General features: G+C 38.4%; 1 protein-coding gene across 1 annotated transcript in view; it reads left to right on the top strand.

Annotated features, from left to right (window-relative positions):
- Positions 1–24,655, top strand: part of TTC29 (tetratricopeptide repeat domain 29) — a 258,577-nt gene that overhangs the window by 127,050 nt on the left and 106,872 nt on the right. The window contains 2 exon segments of the mRNA XM_033215424.1: positions 3,710–3,833; positions 20,819–21,047. Of these exon segments, the coding sequence (XP_033071315.1) occupies positions 3,710–3,833; positions 20,819–21,047 (353 nt within the window).

Below are 24,655 nucleotides of genomic sequence, written 5' to 3'. Positions count from 1 at the left end.
TCTTAGCCCAAAACATCCTTAAGCTGAGAAGCAACTTCAGCAAAGTCTCAGGATACAAAATCAATGTGCAAAAATCACAAGTATTCCTTTACACCAACAGTAGGCAAGCAGAGATCCAAATCATGAATGAACTCCCGTTCACAATTGCTACAAAGAGAATAAAATACCTAGGAATGCAGCTAACAAGAGATGTGAAGGACCTCTTCAAGGAGCACTACAAATCACTACTCAAGGAAATAAGAGAGAAAACAAACAAATGGAGAAACATTCCATCTCCATGGATAGAAAGAATGAATATCTTGAAAATGGCCATACTGCTCAAAGTAATTTATAGATTCAATGCTATTCCCATCAAACTACCATAGACATTCTTCACAGAATTAGAAAAAACTATTTTAAATTTCATGTGGAATCAAAGAATACACCATGTAGCCAATTCAATCTTAAGCAAAAAGAACAAAGCTGGAGGCATCATGCTACCTGACTTGAAACTATACTACAAGGCTGCAGTAACCAAAACAGCATGGTACTGGTACCAAAACAGACATATAGACCAGTGGATCAGAACAAAGACCTCAGAAATAACACCACACATCTACAACCATCTGATCTTCAACAAGCCTGACAAAAACAATCAATGGGGAAAGGATCTGCTATTAAGTAAATGGTGCTGGGAAAACTGGCTAACCATATGAAGAAAACTGAAACTGGACCCCTTCCTTACACCTTATACAAAAACTAACTCAAGATGAATTGAAGACTTAAATGTAAAACCCCAAACCATAAAAACCCTAGAAGTAAACCTAGGCAATACCATTCAGGACATAGGCATGGGCAATGACTTCATGACAAAAACACCAAAAGCAATGGCAACAAAAACAAAAATTGACAAATGGGATCTAATTAAACTGAAGAGCTTCTGCACAGCAAAAGAAACTATCATCAGAGTGAACAGACAACCTACAGAATGGGAGAACACTTTTGCAATCCACCCACTGACAAAGGTCTAATATCCAGAATTTTCAAGGAACTTAAATATATTCACAAGGAAAAAACAACCCCATCAAAAAGTGGGCAAAGGATATGAACAGACACTTCTCAAAAGAAGACATTTATGCAGCCAACAAACATGAAAAACAGCTCAACATCACTGATCATCATAGAAGTGCAAATCAAAACCACAAGGAGATACCATCTCACGCCAGTCAGAATGGCAATTATTAAGAAGTCAGGAAAATAGATTCTGGCAAGACTGTGGAGAAACAGGAATACTTTTATGCTGTTGGTGGAAGTGTAAATTAGTTCAACCAATGTGGAAGACAGTATGGCAATTCCTAAAAGATCTAGAAGCAGCAATATCATTTGACCCAGTAATCCCGTTACTGGATATATACCTAAGGATCCTACAGAAAATGATTCAGTAAACCTATAAAGATATATGCACACGTATGTTTATTGCAACTCTATTTACAATAGCAAAGACATGGAACTAACCCAAATGCCCATCAATGATAGACTGGATAAAGAAAATGTGGTACATATATACCATGGAATACTATGCAGCCATAAAAAGGAATGAGATCACGTGCTTTGTGGGGACATGGATGAAGCTGGAAGCCACCATCCTCAGCAAACTAGCACAGGAACAGAAAACCAAACACCGCATGTTCTCACTCATAAGTGGGAGTTGAACACTAAGAACACATGGACACAGAAAGGAGAACAACAGACACCAGGGCCTGTGGAAGGGTGGGGAGTGAGGGGAGGGAACTTAGAGGATGGGTCAATAGGTGCAGCAAACCACCATGGCCCACGTAGACCTATGGAACAAACCTGCACATTCTACACATGTATCCCCCACCCTTTTTTTTTTTTTTTAAGAAAGTACTTTCTGAACTTGCAACATACTCTTTTAAACAGCCCCAGTTGAGAGGTGGGCTCAGTCTTTAGAAATAGCCAAAAGAATTTGGAGTCACATTTAGAAAACCTAGAAAACAACAACAACAAAAACACTAGACATGTTTTTATGAGGATAGGCAAATGAATGTACTCCAGGTTTCAAAGCACTGTACTCAAGTCAGTACCTGTCACAGTTGATCTCACATATGAATTTATACACTTATTTCTCCAAACTGACAGTGAAACACTTCAAGCACAGGAACCCTATTCCCCAGCAACTAGCAAATTTTGGGACATTTGCTAGACTCCCAAAGTTTCTTGACGTTACTGGAATATCCAAGGGTCAGGAGTTTACAGTCTTAGACTCCAAACATCTATATGCCTTAAGGTTCTCACAGTTTACCTGGATGCTTAGCTTTCATGTGTGCAGCGTATGTGTCTCCCTTCTCAAATTTTCAACATTACTTCATTCAAAAATGTATTAATGCTTACTATATGACAGATTATCTGCTAGAAATTATGTCTTCCTGAACATTTTGTGAGGATATATGACTTTAATGACACCTGAGCTTTCACTACCAATGAAAGCTTTCAAGAACAAGCTAGTATTCACCTTTTATAAACTATAGTGAGACATAATTCATATGCTATACAATTATGACTTTAACAATTGTAGACTTTAAAAATCTACAATTTAAAAGAGTCCTCACTTTAAAAGTTTAATACAATTCAGTGGTTTTTAGTATACTCACAGGATTGAGCAACCATGGCCACTATCTAATTTCAATCACCCTAAAAGGAAACCTTGTACCCATTATTTGTCATTTCTCAATCCTCCACTTTCCTCAGCCTCTAGCGACCACTAGCCTACATTCCATCTCATGGATTTGCCATTCTGGACATATTGTGTAAATGGGCTCATATGGTGTGTGATCTTCTGTTGTCTGGTTTCTTTCACTTAGCATATTTTCAAGTTTCATCCATGTTGCAACATGCATCGCTACCTCATTATTTTATTTATTTATTTATTTTGATTTTGAGTCTCACTCTGTTGCCCAGGCTGGAGTGCAGCGGCACTATCTCAGCTCACTGCAAGTTCCACCTCCTGTGTTCACGCCATTCTCCTGCCTCAGCCTCCTGAGTAGCTGGGACTTCAGTCACCCGCCACCATGCCCAGCTAATTTTTTATATTTTTAGTAGAGGCGGGGTTTCACCGTGTTAGCCAGGATGGTCTCGATCTCCTGACCTCGTGATCCACCTGTCTGGGCCTCCAAAGTGCTGGGATTACAGGTGTGAGCCACCGTGCCTGGCCTACCTCATTCGTTTTTAAGACTGAATAATATTTCATTGTAGGTATACACCATATTTTGTTTACTCATTCATCAGTTGATATACATTTCAATTGTTTTCATGCCTTGGCTATTATGATTAATGCTGCTATGAACTTTCATATATATGACTTTTTGTGTTGACATAGTTTTGCTTCACTTGGGTATATATTTTGGAGTAAAATTTCTGGGTCATATGGTAACTCTATGTTAAAGTTTTCGAGGAACTGCCAAGTTGTTAAGAAGATGTACCATTTTACATTTCCATTAACAATGCGTGAGGATTTACAAGTTTCAGTTTTAACTCAATGTATGCTCCAACAAAAACAAGCCGTGTATTTTTAATTTCATGTTTATACATTAAATCTCATTATCCTGATAACCATCTTGCATTTTCTACAGGAAAGACACAAGATACTTTCTCTTTAATGTGACGTTAAGTGAGATGATACTCCATTGATGTCCTATTTCATTCATTCTAGCCAAGGAGATACGACAGAAGCAATTAAATACTTGAAAAAGTTTGTGAAAATTGCAAGAAACAATTTTCAAAGCCTAGATTTTGTGAGAGCAAGTACAATGCTTGGGGACATCTACAATGAAAAAGTGAGTCTATGTGTTTCTTGTTTATAGAGAAATTTGCAGTGTTTAGGGAGAAATTTGCTGTTTTACTTATTTATTTTTTTGAGACAGAGTCTCGCCCAGGCTGGAGTGCAGTGGCCGGACCTCAGCTCACTGCAAGCTCCGCCTCCCGGGTTTAGGCCATTCTCCTGCCTCAGCCTCCCCAGTGGCTGGAACTACAGGCGCCTGCCACCTCACCCGGCTAGTTTTTTGTATTTTTTTAGTAGAGACGGGTTTTCACTGTGTTAGCCAGGATGGTCTCGATCTCCTGACCTCGTGATCCGCCCGTCTTGGCCTCCCAAAGTGCTGGGATTGCAGGCTTGAGCCACCGCGCCCGGCCCCAAAATTCGCTGTTTTAAAAGTCTCTTCTCATGTTATCCTTGTCTTCCCACCATATATTATGCAGAATGGCCCTGGACTGAAGGATGTATTTAATGCCCATGGCAAGGACTAGGAGGAGAAATGCCTCTTCCTCCTCCTCCTCTTCCAATACCTTAGGGCCATGTGGGGACAGTCCTTATGAGCTGCTAACCCTGATTCATAGTTTCGCATCCAGTGAGGATTCTAACTGACATTGGATTTGAGGAGCAATTAAAATATTTAATTCAAAGGAAATTGATTATAACTGTTGGCTATTATCTGCTTCCACTGACATTCATCTCTCTCACTCCAAATTCTTTATTAATCCAGCTGTGGCGCCCCTGCTAGTTTCCTTAGAAGAAGAAACGATAATCCTAAAAATAATTCTGCAGAAAATTTAGAGTGAAATTTTAGCAACAGATTAATTACATGAAAGAGAAAACAGAAAGAAGAACAAAAAAGTCCAAAATAAAATTATCCAATTCAAGAAGCTGTTATTAGTATAATGTACTGGTCATAATGGACTTTTGTCGTATTTTCTCCTGATTTTATCTTTTTATTACAGATTCTCCTTTAGCAATGGTGTGAAAGAGCCTTGTTTCTCTAGTTATAATTGCTGTTTTGATCATGAATAAGATCCATCATTTTTTAGGGTAATTATGTTCTCAAATTATGTTTATACACTCTCTGTTAATCTCTTTGAGAGTCTGTGTATGTAGTGAATAAAGTCACTAATTCCAAAACCACACTGCTTGAGTTAAAAACCCAGCTCTTTCACTTGTAAGATCTGTGACCTTGGGCTAGTTACTTAAATTTCTAGGTGCCTCAATATTCTCACCTCATCAAGTTATTGTGAGTATTCAATTAACATGTGGAAAGCACTTAGGATAGTGCTTTGCAGCAGGAGAAGTATTATCTTTATAAATTTCCGTTGTTCTCTACACCCTTAGTGGTATCAAACAATTCCCCTTTGCCAGATCCTCAGATGATGCTGGGTGGCAATGGTGTTCAAACCCATTCTCCTAACCACTACAGTATTCTGTTGTTTGCCATAAAATTAACTTTATTTCAGAAGGATTTAGGATTTTTTTTTAAGGAAATCAAGTTTGAAATTAATTTGAATGAGTGAAACTAATATTTCTTTAGTTCCTGAAGTGGAGCAAGTGCTTTCAAACAAGGTATCTCATTTCCTTTTTCTCTTACATACCCTCTCTTGCTCCCCTGGGCTCATTTGCCTCCCCTCTCTCCTATTCCTTGAAATCTAAAAAGCCCCCTTTTCTCCTGGCCCTTCTTCTCCCCGACTCCCTTACCCACCTTGCTCCCTTCTCTCCTGCGTTCTTCCTTCTCGACCCTCCTCCTTGCTCTCTGACCCCCGGGTCGTCCTCTTCCTCTCCCTCATGGCCACCACTTTGTTTCCCTCCTTTTTCGAGTCCTTCCCTGTCTGTTGCTCTAGCTGTGCTCAGGTTTTGCATGTCGTGTGCTTCCTCTGCTACCCTCTGGCTCCCTGCCCATTTATTTGCCTTTATTGACTCCTCTCTCCTTGATTTTGTATTTGCTTTTATTTACTTTTTAGGATACAGTGGTGAAAACAGGCAAGACCTAAACCCTTGTGAGGCTTACAATCTAATGAGGGAGCTTCTCCTATAGCATAGGAGAAAAGATATAAGTCTATGAATATATGCACTATGATATGGTGTATGGATCAAGGTGTATATTTGAAGGCATATATATTTGAAGATAGTGCAAATACCCAGAAGCCTCCTAATTTTCTATTAGAATAGGGAAAAACTGATAAAATTTAACTTCTGGCAGTTGACACAGCTTTTAGATATTATTTCTTACACCCTCACTTCAGAAATTAAACTCTTATCCAAGAATAAAAAATCAGAGAATAAAATACACACTGGTGAGATATAAACTCTTGGCAAAAAACATTAAGAAAACGCAAGTATAAAAATATTGCTACTCAGAAAAGTGTATTTTCCTTATGCTTTCTGTTATTAGGAAAATATAGGTTAGCAATGTTCATGTTATTCAGAAGGGCTGGGTTTGGGTATTGTTTGGAGGTAGGGTAAAAAGTTGTGTTTTTTGCCCTTCTGTTTTGAAAAACAGTCCTTCGAAAAGTGCAGGTCTCTCCCCTCAATTCCAAACGCATACCCCACCACCTATTTGACATTTTCACTTAGATATCTTCAACTATAATGTACTAAAAACTGAACTTACTGTTTTTTCCTCTAAATTTTTCTTCTAACAACTTAAATCTCAACTGCATTAGAATATTATTTAGGCATTTTCCAAGCAATCTTCTCTTTTTAGTCTGGGAGCTCCTCTTATCTGCCCCATCCAGGCCCATGGCTTTTAAATACTATCCATATGCCAATGACTTCCAGATTTGTATCTCCAATCCTGATCTCTCCCGGGACTCCAAACTTTGTAAAAGCAATTGCTTCCTTAGTACCTCCACCCGGATTTCTAACATATTTCAAATGGAACCTCCACCTCTCTAGTCTTCTCCATCTTTTAAATAGTAATATTATCTATCCACCCAGTCACTACAGTCAAAAATCTGGAAATCCTTCAATTCTTCTCTCCCCTGGCTCCATATTCAAGCCAAAAGCAAACTCTGACCTTTGTGTTACCAAATATATATCTCAAATCCACCCTTTTCCCTCTATCTCTGCAACTGTCACATCAGTTTATGACACTATATTGTCTCACCTAGACACTGCAGTAAGCCCTAAACTCACCTTCCTGCATGCACTCTGTTCCCTCTCACCCCTGCATAAGCAGAAAGAGGCCAAGTAATTATTTTAAAATATAAACCAAATCTGATTTCTCTGCTTAAAATACTTCCATTACTTCTCATTCTTCTGAGAACATAAATATAAATCCTTACCCTGTCCTAAAATATAAGATAGCTCCACCCCTATCTCTGACCTCATTGCTTCCTACTCCTTTATATCCATCCCACTGTAGCGAATTGACATTCTTGGAGTTCTTTAAGCATGTCAAGCTAGTTCCTGCCTTAGAACATTTGCCTTGGCTGGAATACTCTACATGAAATGCTCTGGACTTCACATTACTGGCTTCTTGTCACTCAGATCTCTGTTCAATGCCACATCTTCAGAGGGGCCTTCCTTTAGCAACTAAAGTGGCCATCAGGTCGCCCCCCCTCCCTTTTTTTTTTTGAGATGGAGTCTGGCTCTGTTGCCAGACTGGAGTGCAGTGGCACGATTTCAACTCACTGCAACCTCCGCCTCCCGGGTTCAAGCAATTCTCCTGCCTCAGCCTCCTGAATAGCTGGGACTACAGACCTGCGCCACCACGCCCAGCTAATTTTTGTATTTTTAGTAGACACAGGGTTTCACCATGTTGGCCATGATGGTCTCGATCTCTTGACCTCATGATCCGCCCACCTCGGCCTACCAAAGTGCTGGGATTACAGGCATGAGCCACCGTGCCCTCTCCCCAACCCCACCCCCCGCAATTCTTTTTTTTTTAATAGAGGCAAGGTTTTGTCATGTGGCCCAGGGTGGTCTTGAACTCCTGGACTCAAAGGATTCTCCTGCTTCAGCCTCCCAAAGTGCTATGGATTACAGGCATGAGCTGCCCCACCTGGGTCACTCTTTAAAATTACTGTATTTGAATTATCCATGTAGCATTTATCTCATAGTTTTCTTGTTCATGTTATGTTCTTATTGTTGTTGTTTAATTTGGCCAAAATATAAGTTTAATGAGAGCAGGAATTATATCTGCCTTGTTTATTATTCTAGTGTCTAGAAAAAAACCTGGCACAGAATTGGTGATCAAAAACATGTCAGTTCCTTGAACCAATAAATAAATTTGTAACCAGTTTCACACCACTTAAGACTGGTATTCTCTCACTTGTGAAAGTTCAGACTTCTATTTCATTTTGTCGTCGTTGTTTTGAGACAGAGTTTCACTCTTGTTGCCCAAACTGGACTGCAGTGGTGCAGTCTCAGCTCACTGCAACCTCCGCCTCCTGGGTTCAAGCAATTCTCCTGCCTCAGCGTCCAGAGTAATTGGAATTACAGGCACATGCCACCCTACCCGGCTAATTTTTGTATTTTTCGTAGAGACGAGGTGTCACCATGTTGGCCAGGTTGGTCTCGAACTCTTGCCCTTGAGTGATCCTCCCTCCTCGGCCTCCCAAAGTGCTGGATTACAGGCATGAACCACCATGCCCCACCTCTATTTCATTTTTGTATAATATTTTAACATTTTTTTTTTATTATTATACTTTAAGTTCTAGGGTACATGTGCATAACGTGCAGGTTTGTTACATATGTATACTTGTGCCATGTTGGTGTGCTGCACCCATCAAATCGTCAGCACCCATCAACTCGTCATTTACATTAGGTATAACTCCCAATGCAATCCCTCCCCCCTCCCCCCTCCCCATGATAGGCCTCGGTGTGTGATGTTCCCCTTCCCGAGTCCAAGTGATCTCATTGTTCAGTTCCCACCTATGAGTGAGAACATGCAGTGTTTGGTTTTCTGTTCTTGTGATAGTTTGCTGAGAATGATGGTTTCCAGCTGCATCCATGTCCCTACAAAGGACACAAACTCATCCTTTTTTATGGCTGCATAGTATTCCATGGTGTATATGTGCCACATTTTCTTAATCCAGTCTGTCACAGATGGACATTTGGGTTGATTCCAAGTCTTTGCTATTGTGAATAGTGCCGCAATAAACATACGTGTGCATGTGTCTTTGTAGTAGAATAATTTATAATCCTTTGGGTATATACCCAGTAATGGGATGGCTGGGTCATATGGTACTTCTAGTTCTAGATCGTTGAGGAGTCGCCATACTGTTTTCCATAATGGTTGAACTAGTTTACAATCCCACCAACAGTGTAAAAGTGTCCCTGTTTCTCCACATCCTCTCCAGCACCTGTTGTTTCCTGACTTTTTAATGATTGCCATTCTAACTGGTGTGAGATGGTATCTCATTGTGGTTTTGATTTGCATTTCTCTGATGGCCAGTCATGATGAGCATTTTTTCGTGTGTCTCTTGGCTGTATGAATGTCTTCTTTTGAGAAATGTCTGTTCATATCCTTTGCCCACTTTTTGATGGGGTTGTTTGTTTTTTTTCTTGTAAATTTGTTTAAGTTCTTTGTAGGTTCTGGATATTAGCCCTTTGTCAGATGAGTAGATTGCAAAAATTCTCTCCCATTCTGTAGGTTGCCTGTTCACTCTGATGGTAGTTTCTTTTGCTGTGCAGAAGCTCTTTAGTTTAATTAGATCCCATTTGTCAATTTTGGCTTTTGTTGCCATTGCTTTTGGTGTTTTAGACATGAAGTCCTTGCCCATGCCTATGTCCTGAATGGTATTGCCTAGGTTTTCTTCTAGGGTTTGTATGGTATTAGGTCTAACATTTAAGTCTCTAATCCATCTTCAATTAATTTTCGTATAAGGGGTAAGGAAAGGATCCAGTTTCAGCTTTCTACTTACGGCTAGCCAATTTCCCCAGCACCATTTATTAAATAGGGAATCCTTTCCCCATTGCTTGTTTTTCTCAGGTTTGTCAAAGATCAGATGACTGTAGATGTGTGGTATTATTTCTGAGGACTCTGTTCTATTCCATTGGTCTATATCTCTGTTTTGGTACCAGTACCATGCTGTTTTGGTTACTGTAGCCTTGTAGTATAGTTTGAAGTCAGGTAGCGTGACGCCTCCAGCTTTGTTCTTTTGACTTAGGATTGTCTTGGCAATGCAGGTTCTTTTTTGGTTCCATATGAACTTTAAAGCAGTTTTTTCCAATTCTGTGAAGAAACTCATTGGTAGCTTGATGGGGATGGCATTGAATCTATAAATGACCTTGGGCAGTATGGCCATTTTCACAATATTGATTCTTCCTATCCATGAGCACGGTATGTTCTTCCATTTGTTTGTGTCCTCTTTGATTTCACTGAGCAGTGGTTTGTAGTTCTCCTTGAAGAGGTCCTTTACATCCCTTGTAAGTTGGATTCCTAGGTATTTTATTCTCTTTGAAGCAATTGTGAATGGAAGTTCACATGATTTGGCTTTCTGTTTGTCTCTTACTGGTGTATAAGAATGCTTGTGATTTTTGCACATTAATTTTGTATCCTGAGACTTTGCTGAAGTTGCTTATCAGCTTAAGGAGATTTTGGGCTGAGACGATGGGGTTTTCTAAATATACAATCATGTCATCTGCAAACAGGAACAATTTGACTTCTTCTTTTCCTAACTGAATACCCTTGATTTCTTTCTCTTGCCTGATTGCGGTAGCCAGAACTTCCAACACTATGTTGAATAGGAATGGTGAGAGAGGGGCATCCCTGTCTTGTGCCAGTTTTCAAAGGGAATTTTTCCAGTTTTTTCCCATTCAGTATGATATTGGCTGTGGGTTTGTCATAAATAGCTCTTATTATTTTGAGATATATTCCATCAATACCGAATTTATTGAGCGTTTTTAGCATGAAGGGCTGTTGAATTTTGTCAAAAGCCTTTTCTGCATCTATTGAGATAATCATGTGGTTTTTGTCTTTGGTTCTGTTTATATGCTGCATTATATTTATTGATTTGCATATGTTGAACCAGCCAATATTTTAACATTTTGAAAACTTGTCCTGAATCTTTAAAAGCAAGCCCAATATTTTCGGGCTTCATATTACTCATGCAAGGTATTGTAATTGTATTCTTAACAATTTTCAAGAAGTAAAAATATTATAAGACCAAAATTATAATGGTTGGAAAAATACTGGAGTTACCTTTTCTGTAATTATTATAGTAATTATAATTAGAATTTGTGCATCTTAAAATATCCTGCATCCTAGTTAGTTACCTTTTACTACATAATCATAGAAAATGGACCACTCATCCTCCCCTCTGGGTCTTTTGATGGACTGTTAATTGAAAAATATAATTAGTGTAAAGTGGTCAAATGAGAATGTTTTAGAGGAAATAACTAGGTTTATAAGAGTTCTCATTCCTTAATAAAACCATAGAATAATTACATAGTTAAAAGAATGGTGGCTCCAACACTAAAATTATACGGAAAATGGGTAGGAAATGATTTATCCTTAGTACTGAGAAAATGCTCATTCATTTTGAGCTTGCCCATTGAACAGAGTGACATTTTAGACACTAAAAATCAAAAGAATGCATGAAAATTCTATGTTATAATGTAATAATTCAAGCATTGTTCCAAGGTCTATGATGTCATCAAGATCCTGTCCTGGAATTGTTCACTAAATGCTTATCAGGGATATTAATAAAATTAAATGAATTTGTTCTTTTCCTGTAAGATTCATTTAGGAAGTACATATTGTCAATCTCATATTTAAGATTGCCAACTCTAATTACTAGAATCTTCTGAATTTTAAAATAGAATAGGGATTATCTGATAACAGAAATAAACTGTAGAAAGTTGTATTTAACCTTTGCAGAAGAGATTTAGACAGTAAACTCTGAGAATTAAACATCCACAAATACGATATACATTAGCGAAATCTCATTCTAAAATGGTATGTATACAAATGCTTGCATCTTAAAAGAATTAATTTTGTATTTCTTTAGTAGTGTTTTAAACTAGAGAAACTAGAAAAACTGGTAGGTTCATATCTATTTATGTCAATTGTGTGTCTCTAAAGATGGAATACTAAGTACAATTTGAGGGAATCATAATTAGCTAATTATAAAGCTCCTATTTTAAGAGTAAAAAGGCACTTAAATAAGACCTAATCAAAATTTTAGGCGTATCACTACTTTCACTTCACTCACCTCAAAAACTTGAGTGGAAACTCCATTTACTGCTGCTTCTACATGGCCTGGCATTTGGCCTGGCTCAGAGTGGTTGGCAAATGAATGAATGAATGAATGAATGAGCTAATTTTTACTTAATAATATATAAAAATAACTTTGGACATTCATATATATGTCCACTTATTTGTGGTCTCTAATTTTCCTAATTAAGACTCTCACCTAAAACAATAAATAATTGAAATCTCAGAAATATAATTAGAATATCAATTAGATATTTATACTTTTGTTTCTAAAAAAAGGTTATGTTTGGCCTAACTGTATATTTTCATATATTTTGTCCTATGTCTTTGATATCTACCGGGAAAATCTATAATTTTAGTGACTTTTATTTACATCATCTTCAATATTTGTATTGTTTCTCAATTATAGTTTACTTCACTGGCTTACAAATATCTTTGATACCATTTTATTTTTTCCTAGGTAACTTTTTTCTCATATAAATTTTATGTTTTATACCTTGAAGAAAGAGAAATAGTTGTTCACCTCAACAAAACAAAAGTTATTTTTGATGTAATATGGAGAGACTCTGGTTAAATTAACAAAGTTGGTTGGAATGAATCATTTGAATAAACAGTTCTCCTAAACTGTCCTTGTGGGCATATAACATAGTGTTATATGTGCTCTTCCTGTATCTAACAAAATGATCACATAAGTCCTATTTCTCCCCCTCCTCACCTTGCCAGAAATTTCTTTATTCAGTCAGTTTGACCGATCTTGGAGCTTCATGATGATACAGAAGTATGCAGAGTTGAAGATGTGTTTTACCTCTACTGCTGTAATGGTATAAAGCTGTTCCTGTGTTGTTTTTATGTTCATTTCCTTCATAAAATACTAGAAACTGACTTATACAGCAAAACATTCTCCCATATAAGGGTTTCTGTTCAAAAGAGTACACATGCATGTTTTTGTTTTTTGTGTGTTTGGTGGGGTGAGGAGGAGAGAGATGAGTGGAAGGGAGGAGATGGTGGAGCCTAAAGGGTTACAAGTCAGTGAAGAAAGGAAATTTTGTCCCCTAGAGCCCCTAGATCAATCCTAGATAATATCCTCCTCTTAGAAAGAGATTTTCATGAGGATTTTTAGAAGATTTGGGGGTGGCAGAAGATGTTCTTTTTCTCTGAGGCTCAATGTGATTATTTGTAAAATAAGAATAGTATTTTCCTCATAGGGTGACGTGTGAAAGTTAATGACATAATACATACGAAGTATTTAGCATTGGCCCCCATGCTTCATAAGAGCTAGGTAAACAGTATTTATTTGTGGAGGATAGCTTTTAATGGAGGTGACACTGGCAAACAACAACAACAACAACACCCTGAATTTTTGCAGCTCGAGCTGTTGCGAAGGACTTCTTGAAGAGATATTTAAATGATCATTTGATCGGTGCTAGTGACATCAAGGTCATATTTTTCAGAAATTCTGATTACTTCAACATTCTCAGTTAAGAAGAATGGCATATGAACATGGGAAAGTAAGAGCAGTAAACGAATTAGAGGATAGGTACATTTATTTTCACCAGCCATTAACCAAATGACTTGGCCGAAATGACCTTTTGCTGCGACTGAAAACAAAACATAGTAATCTCAGGACTTTGGGAAGCCAAGGCGGACGGATCACTTGAGGTCAGGAGTTCAAGACCAGCCTGGCCAACATGGTAAAACCCTGTCTCTACCAAAAATATAAAAAATTAACCGAGCATGGTGGCATACGCCTGTAATCCCAGCTACTCGAGATGCTGAGGCAGGAGAATCACTTGAACCTGGGAGGCAGAGGTTGTGTAAGCTGAAATTATGCCCTGCACTCCAACCTGGGGTGACAGAACAAGACTCCACCTCAAAAAAAAAATGTAAAAAATATTTCATTAGCTAAATCCACTCTATAAATAGTAAAATTCTATCCAAATCAATGTGAATTGGTTCACTAATTCCCAAACTTCTTTTTACTACAATGTATTAGGTTGAACTATATGAAACTGCAAATATTTGATCACTTTTTATCAATAAGAACATAAGTCTTTTTTTATATATACTTTAAGTTCTGGGATACATGTGCAGAGCATACAGGTTTGTTACATAGGTATACACATGTCATGGTGGTTTGCTGCACCCATCAACCTGTCATCTACATTAGGTATTTCTCCTAATGCTATCCCTCCCCTAGTCCCCCACTCCTCAACAGGCCCTGGTGTGTGATGTTCCCTTCTCTATGTCCATGTCTTCTCATTGTTCAACTCCCACTTATGAGTGAGAACATGCAGTGTTTGGTTTTCTGTTCCTGCGTTAATTTGCTGAGAAGTGTTAGTTTGCTGAGAATGATAGTGTCCAGCTGCATCCATGTCCCTAAAAAGGACATGAACTCATCCTTTTTTTATAGCTGCATAGTATTTCATGGTGTATATGTCCCACATTTTCTTTATCCGGTCTATCATTGATGGATATTTAGGTTGGTTCCAAGTCTTTGCTATTGTGAACAGTGCTGCAATAAGCATATGTGTCTATGTGTCTTTATGGTAGAATGATTTATAATCCTTGGGGAATATACCCAGTAATGGGATTGCTGGATCAAATAGAATTTCTGGTTCTAGATCCTTGAGAAATCGCCACCCTATCTTCCACAATGGTTGAACTAATTTACACTCCCACCAACAGGGTAAAAACGTTTCTATTTCTCCATATCCTCTCCAGCATCTGTTGTTTCCTCACTTTATAATGATCACCATTTTAACTGGCGTGAGATGGTATCTCAAACATTTCTATTTCTGGACATTCTCTCCTGCATCTGTTGTTTCCTGACTTTTTAATGATTGCCGTTCTAACTGGCATGAGATGGTATCTCATTGTGGTTTTGATTTGCATTTCTCTAATGGTCAGTGATGATGAGCTTCTTTTTCATATATTTGCTGGACACATAAATGTCTTCTTTGGAGAAGTATCTGTTCATATCCTTTGCCCAGTTTTGAAGTGAGTTGTTTTTTTCTTGTAAATTTGTTGAAGTTCTTTGTAGATTCTAGATTTTAGCCCTTTGTCAGTTGGCTAGATGGCAAAAATTTTCTCCCATTCTGTAGGTTGCCTGTTCACTCTCATGATAGTTCATTTTGCTGTGCAGAAACTCTTTAGTTTAATTAGATCCCATTTGTCAATTTTGGCTTTTGTTGCCATTGCTGTTGGTGTTATAGTCATGAAGTCTTTGCTCATGCCTATGTCCTGAATGGTATTGCTTAGGTTTTCTTCTAGGGTTTTTATGGTTTCAGGTTTTACATTTAAGTCTTTAATCCATCTTGAGTTAATTTTTGTATAAGGTGCCAGGAAGGGGCCCAGTTTCAGTTTTTTGCATATGGCTAGCCAGTTTTCCCAACACCATTTATTAAATAGAGAATCCTTTCCTCATTGCTTGTTTTTGTCAGGTTTGTCAAAGATCAGATGGTTGTAGATGTGTGTCATTATTTCTGAAGCCTCTGTTCTGTTCCATTGATCTATATATCTGTTTTGGTACAGTACCATGCTGTTTTGGTTACTGTAGCCTGTAGTATATTTTGAAGTCAGATAGCATGATGCCTCCAGCTTTGTTCTTTTTGCTTAGGATTGTCTTGGCTATACAGGCTCTTTTTTGGTTCCATATGAAATTTAAAGTAATTTTTTCTAAATCTGTGAAGAAAGTCAATGGTAGCTTGATGGGGATAGCATTGAATCTATAAATTACTTTGGGCAGTATGACTATTTTCACGATATTGATTCTTCCTATCCATGAGCATGGAATGTTTTTCCATTTGTTTGTGTTCTCTCTTATTTCCTTGAGCAATGGTCCGTGGTTCTCCTTGAAGAGGTCCTTCCCATCCCTGTACATTGTATTTCTAGGTATTTTATTCTCTTTGTAGCAATTGTGAATGGGAGTTCACTCATGATTTGGCTCTCTGTCTGTTATTGGTGTATAGGAAGGCTTGTGATTTTTTGTACATTGATTTTGTATCTTGAGACTTTGCTGAAGTTGCTTATCAGCTTAAGGAGATTTTGGGCTTAGATGATGGGGTTTTCTAAATATACAATCATGTCATTTGCAAACAGAGACAATTTGACTTCCTCTCTTCCTATTCGAATACCCTTTATTTATTCCTCTTGTCTGATCGCCCTGGCCAGAACTTCCAATACTATGTTGAATAGGTGTGGTGCGAGAGGAACATCCTTGCCTTGTGCCAGTTTTCAAAGGGAATGCTTCCAGCTTGTGCCCATTCAGTATGATATTGGCTATGGGTTTATCATAAATAGTTCTTATTATTTTGAGATACGTTCCATCAATACCTAGTTTATCAAGAGTTTTTAGCATGAAGGGATGTTTAATTTTATCGAAGACTTTTTCTGCATCTATTGAGATAATCATGTGGTTTTTGTCAGTGGTTCTGTTTATGTGAGAGAAATTACGTTTTTTGATTCACGTATGTTGAAACAGCTTTGCATCCCAGGGATGAAGCCAACTTGGTCGTGGTGAATAAGATTTTTAATGTGCTGCTGGATTTGGTTTGCCAGTATTTTATTGAGGATTTTCGCATCAATGTGCATCAGGGATGTTGGCCTGAAATTTTCTTTTTTGTGTGTGTCTCTGCCAGGTTTGTTATCAGGATGATGCTGACCTCTAAGATGAGTTAGGGAGGAGTCCGTCTTTTTCTATTGTTTGGAATAGTTTCAGAAGGAATGGTACCAGCTCCTCTTTGTACCTCTGATAGAATTCAGCTATGAATCTGTCTTTTTTGGTTAGTAGGCTATTAATTACTGCCTCAATTTCAGAACTTGTTATTGGTCTATTCAGGGATTTGACTTCTTCCTGGTGTAATCTTGGGAGGGTATATGTGTCCAAGAATTTATCCGTTTCTTCTATATTTTCTAGTTATTTGCGTAGAGGTATTTACAGTATTCTCTGATGGTAGTTTGTATTTCTGTGGGATCAGTAGTGATATCCCCTTTATCATTTCTTATTGCATTAATTTGATTCTTCTCTCTTCTTAGTCTGGCTAGCATTCTATCTATTTTGTTAATCTTTTTTTAAAAAAAAAAAAAACAGCTCCTGGATTCATTGATTTTTTCTGAAGGATTTTTTGTGTCTCTGTCTCCTTCAGTTCTGCTCTGATTTTAGTTATTTCTTGCCTTCTGCTAGCTTTTCAATTTGTTTGCTCTTGATTCTCTAGTTCTTTTAATTGTGATGTTAGTGTGTCGATTTAAATCTTTCCTGCTTTATCAATGTGGGCATTTAGTGCTATAAATTTCCCTCTAAACACTGCTTTAGCTGTGTCCCAGAGATTCTGGTACGTTGTGTCTTTGTTATCATTGGTTTCAAAGATCTTATTTATTTCTGCCTTAATTTTGTTATTTACCCAGTAGTCACTTAGGAGCATGTTGTTCAATTTCCACTGGTAGTTTTGGGTGAGTTTCTTAATCCTGAGTTCTAATTTGATTGCACTGTGGTCTGACAGACTATTTGTTATGATATCTATTCTTTTGTATTTGCTAGGGAGTGTTTTGCTTCCAATTATGTAGTCAGTTTTAGAATAAGTGTGATGTGGTGCTGAGAAGAATGTACATTCTGTTGATTTGGGGTGGAGAGTCCTGTAGAAGCCTGTTAAGTCCACTTGGTCCAGAGCTGAATTCAAGTCCGGAATATCCTTGTTAATTTTCTGTCTCGTTGATCTGTCTAATATTGACAGTGGGGTGTTAAAGTCTCTCACTATTATTATGTGGGGTTCTAAGTCTCTTTGTAGGTCTCTAAGAACTTGTCTTATTCATCTGGGTGCTCCTGTATTGGGTGCATATATATTTAGGCTAGTTAGCTCTTTTTGCTTCATTGATCCCTTTACTATTACGTAATGCCCTTCTTTGTCTTTTTTTTCATCTTTGTTGGTTTAAAGTCTGTTTTATCAGAGACTAGGATTGCAACCTCGCTTTTATTTTGCTTATCATTTACCTGGTAAATATTCCTTCATCCCTTTATTTTAAGCCTATGTGTGCCTTTGCACATGAAATGGGCTTCCTGAATAGAGCACACCGATGGATCTTCAGTCTTTATCAAATTTGCCAGTCTGTTTCTATTAATTGGGGTATTTAGCCCATTTCCATTTAAGGTTAATATTGTTATGTGTGAATTTGATTCTGTCATTTCGATGCTAGGTGGTTATTTTGCCCGTTAGTTGATGCAGTTTCTTCATAGTGTTGATGGTCTTTACAATTTGGTGTTTTTGCAGTAGTTGATACTAGTTTTTCCTTTCCATATTTAGTGCTTCCTTCAGGAGCTCTGGTAAGGCAGGCCTGGTGGTGACAAAATCTCTCAACATTTGCTTGTCTGTAAAGGATTTTATTTCTCCTTCAGTTATGAAGCTTAGTTTGACTGAATATGAAATTCTGAGTTGAAAATTCTTTTAAGAGTGTTGAATATTGCCCCAATTCTCTTCTGGCTTGTAGGGTTTCTGCAAAGAAATCCACTGTTAGTCTGATGGGCTTCCCTTTGTGGATAACCCGACCTTTCTCTCTGGTTGCCCTTAATACTGTTTCCTTCATTTCATCCTTGGTGAGTCTGACGATTATGTGTCTCAGAGTTGCTCTTCTCAAGGAGTTTTGTGGTGTTCTCTGTATTTCCTGAATCTGAATGTTGGCCTGTCTTGCTAAGTTGGGAAGTGCTCCTGTATAGTATCCTGAAGGGTGTTTTCTAACTTGGGTCCATTCTCTCCGTCACTTTCAGGTACACCAATCAAATGTAGATTTGGTCTTTTCACATAGTCCCATATTTCTTGGAGGCTTCTTTCATTCCTTTTCTTCTTTTTTCTCTAATCTTGTCTTCACACTTTATTTCATTAAGTTGATCTTCAATCTCTGATATCCTTTCTTCTGCTTGATTGATTCAGCTATTGATACTTTTGTATGCTTCACGAAATTCTCGTGCTGTGTTTTTCAGTTCCATCAGGTCATTTATGTTCTTCTCTAAACTGGCTATTTTAGATAGCAATTCATCTAACGTTTTGTCAAGGTTCTTAGCTTCCTTGCATTGGATTAGAACGTGGTCCTTCAGCTCAGAGGAATTTTTTTATTACCCGTTTTCTGAAATTTCATCAAACTCATTTTCCATCAAGTTTTGTTCCCTTGCTGGTGAGGAGTTATGATCCTTTGGAGAAGAAGACGCATTCTGGTTTTTGGAATTTTCAGCCTTTTTGTGCTGGTTTTTTCTTATCTTTGTGGGTTTATCTACCTTTGGTCTTTGATGTTGGTGACCTTTGGATGGCATTTCTGTGTGGACATCCTTTTTGTTGATGTTGATGCTATTCTTTTACATTTGTTAGTTTTCATTCTAACAGTCAGGCCCCTCTCCTGCAGGTCTGCTGGAGTTTGCTGGAGGTGCACTCCAGACCCTGTTTGCCTGGGTATCACCAGCGGAGGCTGCAGAACAGCAAAGATTTTTGCCTGTTCCTTCCTTTCAAAGCTTCGTCACAGAGAGTCATCCTCCAGATGCCAGCTGGAGCTCTCTTGTATGAGGTGTCTGTCAACCCCTGCTGGGAGATGTCTCTCAGTCAGGAGGCATGGGGGTCAGGGACCCACTTGAGGAGGCAGTCTGTCTCTTAGCAGAGCTGGAGCACTCTGCTGGCAGATCTGCTGCTCTCTTCAGGGCCAGCAGGCAGAAAAATTTAAGTCTGCTGAAGCTGTGCCCACAGCCGTCCCTTCCCCCAGGTGCTGTGTCCCAGGGACATGGGAGTTTTATCTATAAGCCTGTGACTGGGGCTGCTGCCTTTCTTTCAGAGATGCCCTGCCCAGAGAGGAGGAATCTAGAGAGGCAGTCTGGCTGCAGGGGCTTTGGGGAGCTGCGGTGTGCTCCACCCAGTTGGAACTTCCCAGAGGCTTTGTTTGCGTTGTGAGGGGAAAACCGCCTACTCAAGGCTTGGTAATGGTGGATCCCCCGCCCCCACCAAGCTCGAGCATCCCAGGTTGACTTCAGACTGCTGGGCTGGCAGCGAGAATTTCACGCTAGTGGATCTTAGCTTGCTTGGCTCCGTATGGGTGGGATTCGCTGAGCTAGACCACTTGGCTCCCTGGCTTCAGCCTCCTTTCCAGGGTAGTGAATGGTTCTGTCTTGCTTGCATTGCAGACAGCACTGGGGTGTGAAAAAAGAACTCCTGCTCAGTGTCTACCCAAATGGCCACCCTGTTTTGTGCTTGAAACCCAGGGCCCTGGTGGCATAGGCACCGGAGGGAATCTCCTGGTCTATGGGTTGTGAAGACCATGGGAAAAGCATAATATCTGGGCAAGAGAGCACCATTCCTCACAACACAGTCCCTTGCAGCTTCCCTTGGCTAGGCAAGGAAATTCCCCAACCCCTTGCACTTCCCAGGTGAAGCAGTGCCCCACCCTGCGTCGTCTTGCCCTCTGTGGGCTTCACCCACTGTCTAACCCTTCCCAAAGAGATGAGCTGGTTACCTCAGTTGAAAATGCAGAAATCACCCACCTTCTGTGTTGAGCTCACTGGATGCTACAGACCAGAGCTGTTCCTATTCAGCCATCTTGCCAGACATTGCAGAACTTAAGTCTTATATAGCTTAGTCTAATAGATAGAACTTTCCTACTAAGTTAATTTCAAGATATTGAATGGTGAGTAATCACAGCTCTTTAAGAGAACCTTATCCTAATAGCCTGCTTGCCATCTGTTTCTTCTTGAAGATGAACTGCTGTAACTGTCGAAAGGTCAGTGTGGGACATGCCAGGGTAAGGTCAGAAAATATGTGAAATGGTGAAATTGAAAGTAAGAAAGAAAATTCTTTCTCTTACCTTTTTAGGGATACTACAACAAAGCTTCTGAATGCTTTCAGCAAGCTTTTGACACAACAGTAGAGCTAATGAGCATGCCTCTGATGGATGAGACAAAAGTTCACTATGGAATAGCAAAAGCTCATCAGATGATGCTTACAGTGAACAACTATATAGAGTCTGCAGATCTCACCAGCCTCAACTACCTGCTGTCATGGAAGGAGAGCAGAGGTGACATTGAACCTGATCCAGTTACTGGTAAGGCATTGGTTTTTAGAACACTTTAGTTTTCATACCATTCTCAGTGATTAATTCACTTTCATTGGAAAGGTTCACTCAAATGTTGGTGATTTTAATTTGATTGGTAATTTTAATTTTAATTTTATGGATCTATTACTACATGAAGGTTGGATATGCTTGTGTGCTAAATTATACCTTTGATGTTTAAGAGAAGCATAAAACAGTGGTAATAATGTGGTGTACCTGATAAATCACCATTCTCACGCTGTGGTTTTTTTTCATTAGTTATCTTAGTCAACAATACGTACTGATGAGGCATAAGGAATGTGAAATAAGCTTATGCTTTTTTAGCATGCTCCGTGTTATACCTTACCGAAAAGAGTGACTGTTGATGAATGCTACTTTGCTTTATCTGCTTACTTTACTGATGAGTACTTTTATCAGTTTGAGTTTGAATATTAATTTAGAAAATACCTGAGAGTAATCTTTCTCAATTTTACTTTTTTCCTACATACTTTTTCTTATGAAGAATTCTATTCAAAATAGTCAATTAAAAACCAACAACTAGAAGGGATGCAGGGGTCAGTATTATGTGCCAACTAGGTTTGGCTCAAGTCCCCAGTTAAGAACTTTAGAATGGGATATTTTAAAAAACAAAACAAAATTAAATTAAAAAATACTGCCTATGACAGACTTTAGAGTTTCCTTTATTTGTGTGCAAATCAAACTTTTTAAAGTAAAATATTTTGGCATAACTCAAATGGAATCATAAGGCAAACCTTTTTTAATGTGAAGAAGTATCTTCTATTTGATTTGAACTCTTTGTTTTCCCCTGTGGTCATTTAGATGAAACAACAATCTATTTTGGTATTTATTTCCTCCATAGAATAAACTGTAAATAATAGCAAATTAAGCACACATGAATTTTGTTGACTTTTTTAGGTCAGTAGAATATTACTTAACAACCCACCGTCCTCTACTTATAAAATAAGGAAAGATCTTCCAAATACATCCATAGTAAGAGAAAACAAGATGAAGTCTTCAAAAAATTGGCAGCTTCTTGAATTTCAGTGTGTTCAAACACTTCCAAAATATGTACAGTCCATTATTAACTGACTGCTTTCCGGTCATATTGTGCTTACTTCAGCATGCTGTCTTGTCATCATGTATTTGAGAGTTCTGTAGTTTTGAGTTATGTATCCTTCAGGTTCTCATATTTTCTGCCCAGAATGGCAGAAAATAACCCAGAGGAAACATGACCCGTATTAGATTACTTATTCTGATGAAGGTTTAGTAGAAGATAAGTAAAACTACTTGCATTTTCAGATTTATTTTGCATAAACTTCGACCATCACACAATGGTAATTATGAAAAAAAAAATACTCCTGAAAAAAGTATCTTCTGATCAGACCTATGTCCATTCGAGGCCATCCTGATTTTCACTTTTAAAAAATCTTTTTTTTTTTTTTTGAGACGGAGTCCTGCTCTGTCACCCAGGCTGGAGTGCAGTGGTGCGATCTCAGCTCACTGCAAGCTCTGCCTCCCGGGTTCACACCATCCTCCTGCCTCAGCCTCCCGAGCACCTGGGACCATAGGCGCCCACCATGATGCCTGGCGAATTTTTTTTGTATTTTTAGTAGAGATGGGGTTTCACAGTATTAGCCAGGATGGTGTCAATCTCCTGACCCAGTGGTCCACCAGCCTCGGCCTCCCAAAGTGCTGGGATTACAGGCATGAGCCACCACACCTAGCTCTTTTGTTTTTCTTTATTCTGTAAAACTATTTATTTTTCTATACATTTTACGTTTTATTTCCATGCTTTTGTAAGGTCACATTTTTTTGTCCCCCAACAGGACTTAGGAGCAAAACAAAAGCATATCAAAATATTATTTAGATATTAAAAAACAGCTATTCGCCTGGTAGAGGGGGCAGATTAGGTTGTTCAGAATGCTATAAGATCACACAATCATTTGCTGATTTATTTCACTTACATTAGAAATATATGCATGGATGAGCCACAACATTATAAAACTGAAAAATAAAAACCTTTTGGATACAAGTATAAGTGAGAAATTAATTCTCATACTACTGGCATGGTTTAACATTTTCAGAGGTAGCCATTCTATTTGGAAATAAAGCCTGTAGGATATTATCAAACACGTTTGTTTACATAGACATATTTTTTAGTTCAAAAGACAGGAAATTCTGCTTTAAAATGCTTCAGAAATATTTCTTGAACCACAACTCTTAACACTATCTCTGCTCTGCTTAAAAATCTTCCTTGGCTCCCCACTGCCTGCTCATTAAATACAAGCTTCTCAACCTTTTCTGACCACTTCCCTCCCCTGCCCTATGCCACTCCCCCTGCCCTCGGCACACCACATGCTTTATTATCACCTACTTTCAGTTCTAGCCCCATCCAGGAAAATCTTGCCCATTTTGCTAGGTCATTCTCAGATGCTGAACCCTTCCATGATGCCCTCTCATTTAAATGTGGTCTCTTCTCTGTCCCACATTGAATGTCATTCATTTCTCTCCACGCACTTTTCATTTGGCATATTCTGCATCCTACTACGGCCATTTCTGTAATCCCGTTAACTGCCTGATTAAGGGTATAAGTCTCTTGAAAACAGGTCCTTGTTCTTGGTATTCCCTACAAAAGAGGACACGATGTTTGGCATCTACTAGGTACCAAGTAAATATTTGTTGAATTAAATAGAATTCAAAATGAGTATGTATGCCCTAATCATAAACTAGTTTGCATTAACTACTTTTTAAACAAAATGCATAGTTTCCCCATCTTCTTGGAAAACCTGTGATCCAACACTGCATTTTGATTACCATCCAATTATCACATGAATGAAGGATGACACTCACCCAACATGATGTCAACAAAATGAAAAAATACAAAAATATTATTTGGAAATCTGAGCAGCTTTTAAGTTTTCAACTTTTGCCTTCCTTCTAAGAAAAGGCATCTTTAATCTTGCCATTGAAGGGCCCTGTGTATTCAGAAAAAAACAGATCAAAGATCAGAAAGATACATTTTAAAAGCTGTGCAGTTATCTTCACCTCTGAGACTTCCATCCTCCAAACAAATCATTAGCTCAGAGAGCAGGCAATATTCTTTTAAGCAGAGGAACATGACCCCCTAAGGGAATAGAGCAGTGAGAGCACTCAGGTCTCTAGATGAAATAGAACAGTGAGTCACCAGCAATCATCTCTCATCTTTATACCTTTCAGAGGGAACACAGCAAATATAGACACCCTCATTCTATTCTAACACTGTTAGATAGGGTTAGACCTGATTGCTTATTTTTTCTTTCCAATATTAAAATAAGAATAGATTTATCCTTCCAAACTTAAGGATTTAGAAGAAATTCAAATTTATTGCAGTTGAATAAAATTGTTCATCCTAAGCCAACTAAAATTGGTTGGCTCCAGAAGACTTAAGAGCCTATGAATTTCTGCTGATTTCTCCAGATTATAGTTTACTTTCCTTACTAGAGCTATTATCTCTACAGTCAAGAATAATTTTTTTTTTTTTAATGAAAGGCTCATTCATCTGGCCTTTTGGAGATCTCAGACCCACGTATGGAACAGCAACATAGAAGCAAAAGCTTTCC

This window comes from Trachypithecus francoisi, unplaced genomic scaffold (genome assembly GCF_009764315.1).
Source record: "Trachypithecus francoisi isolate TF-2019V2 unplaced genomic scaffold, Tfra_2.0 Lachesis_group1, whole genome shotgun sequence".
NCBI lineage: Eukaryota > Metazoa > Chordata > Mammalia > Primates > Cercopithecidae > Trachypithecus > Trachypithecus francoisi.
The sequence above is the reverse complement of the archived record's forward strand: the minus strand, read 5'-3'. Positions and strand labels throughout refer to the sequence as shown.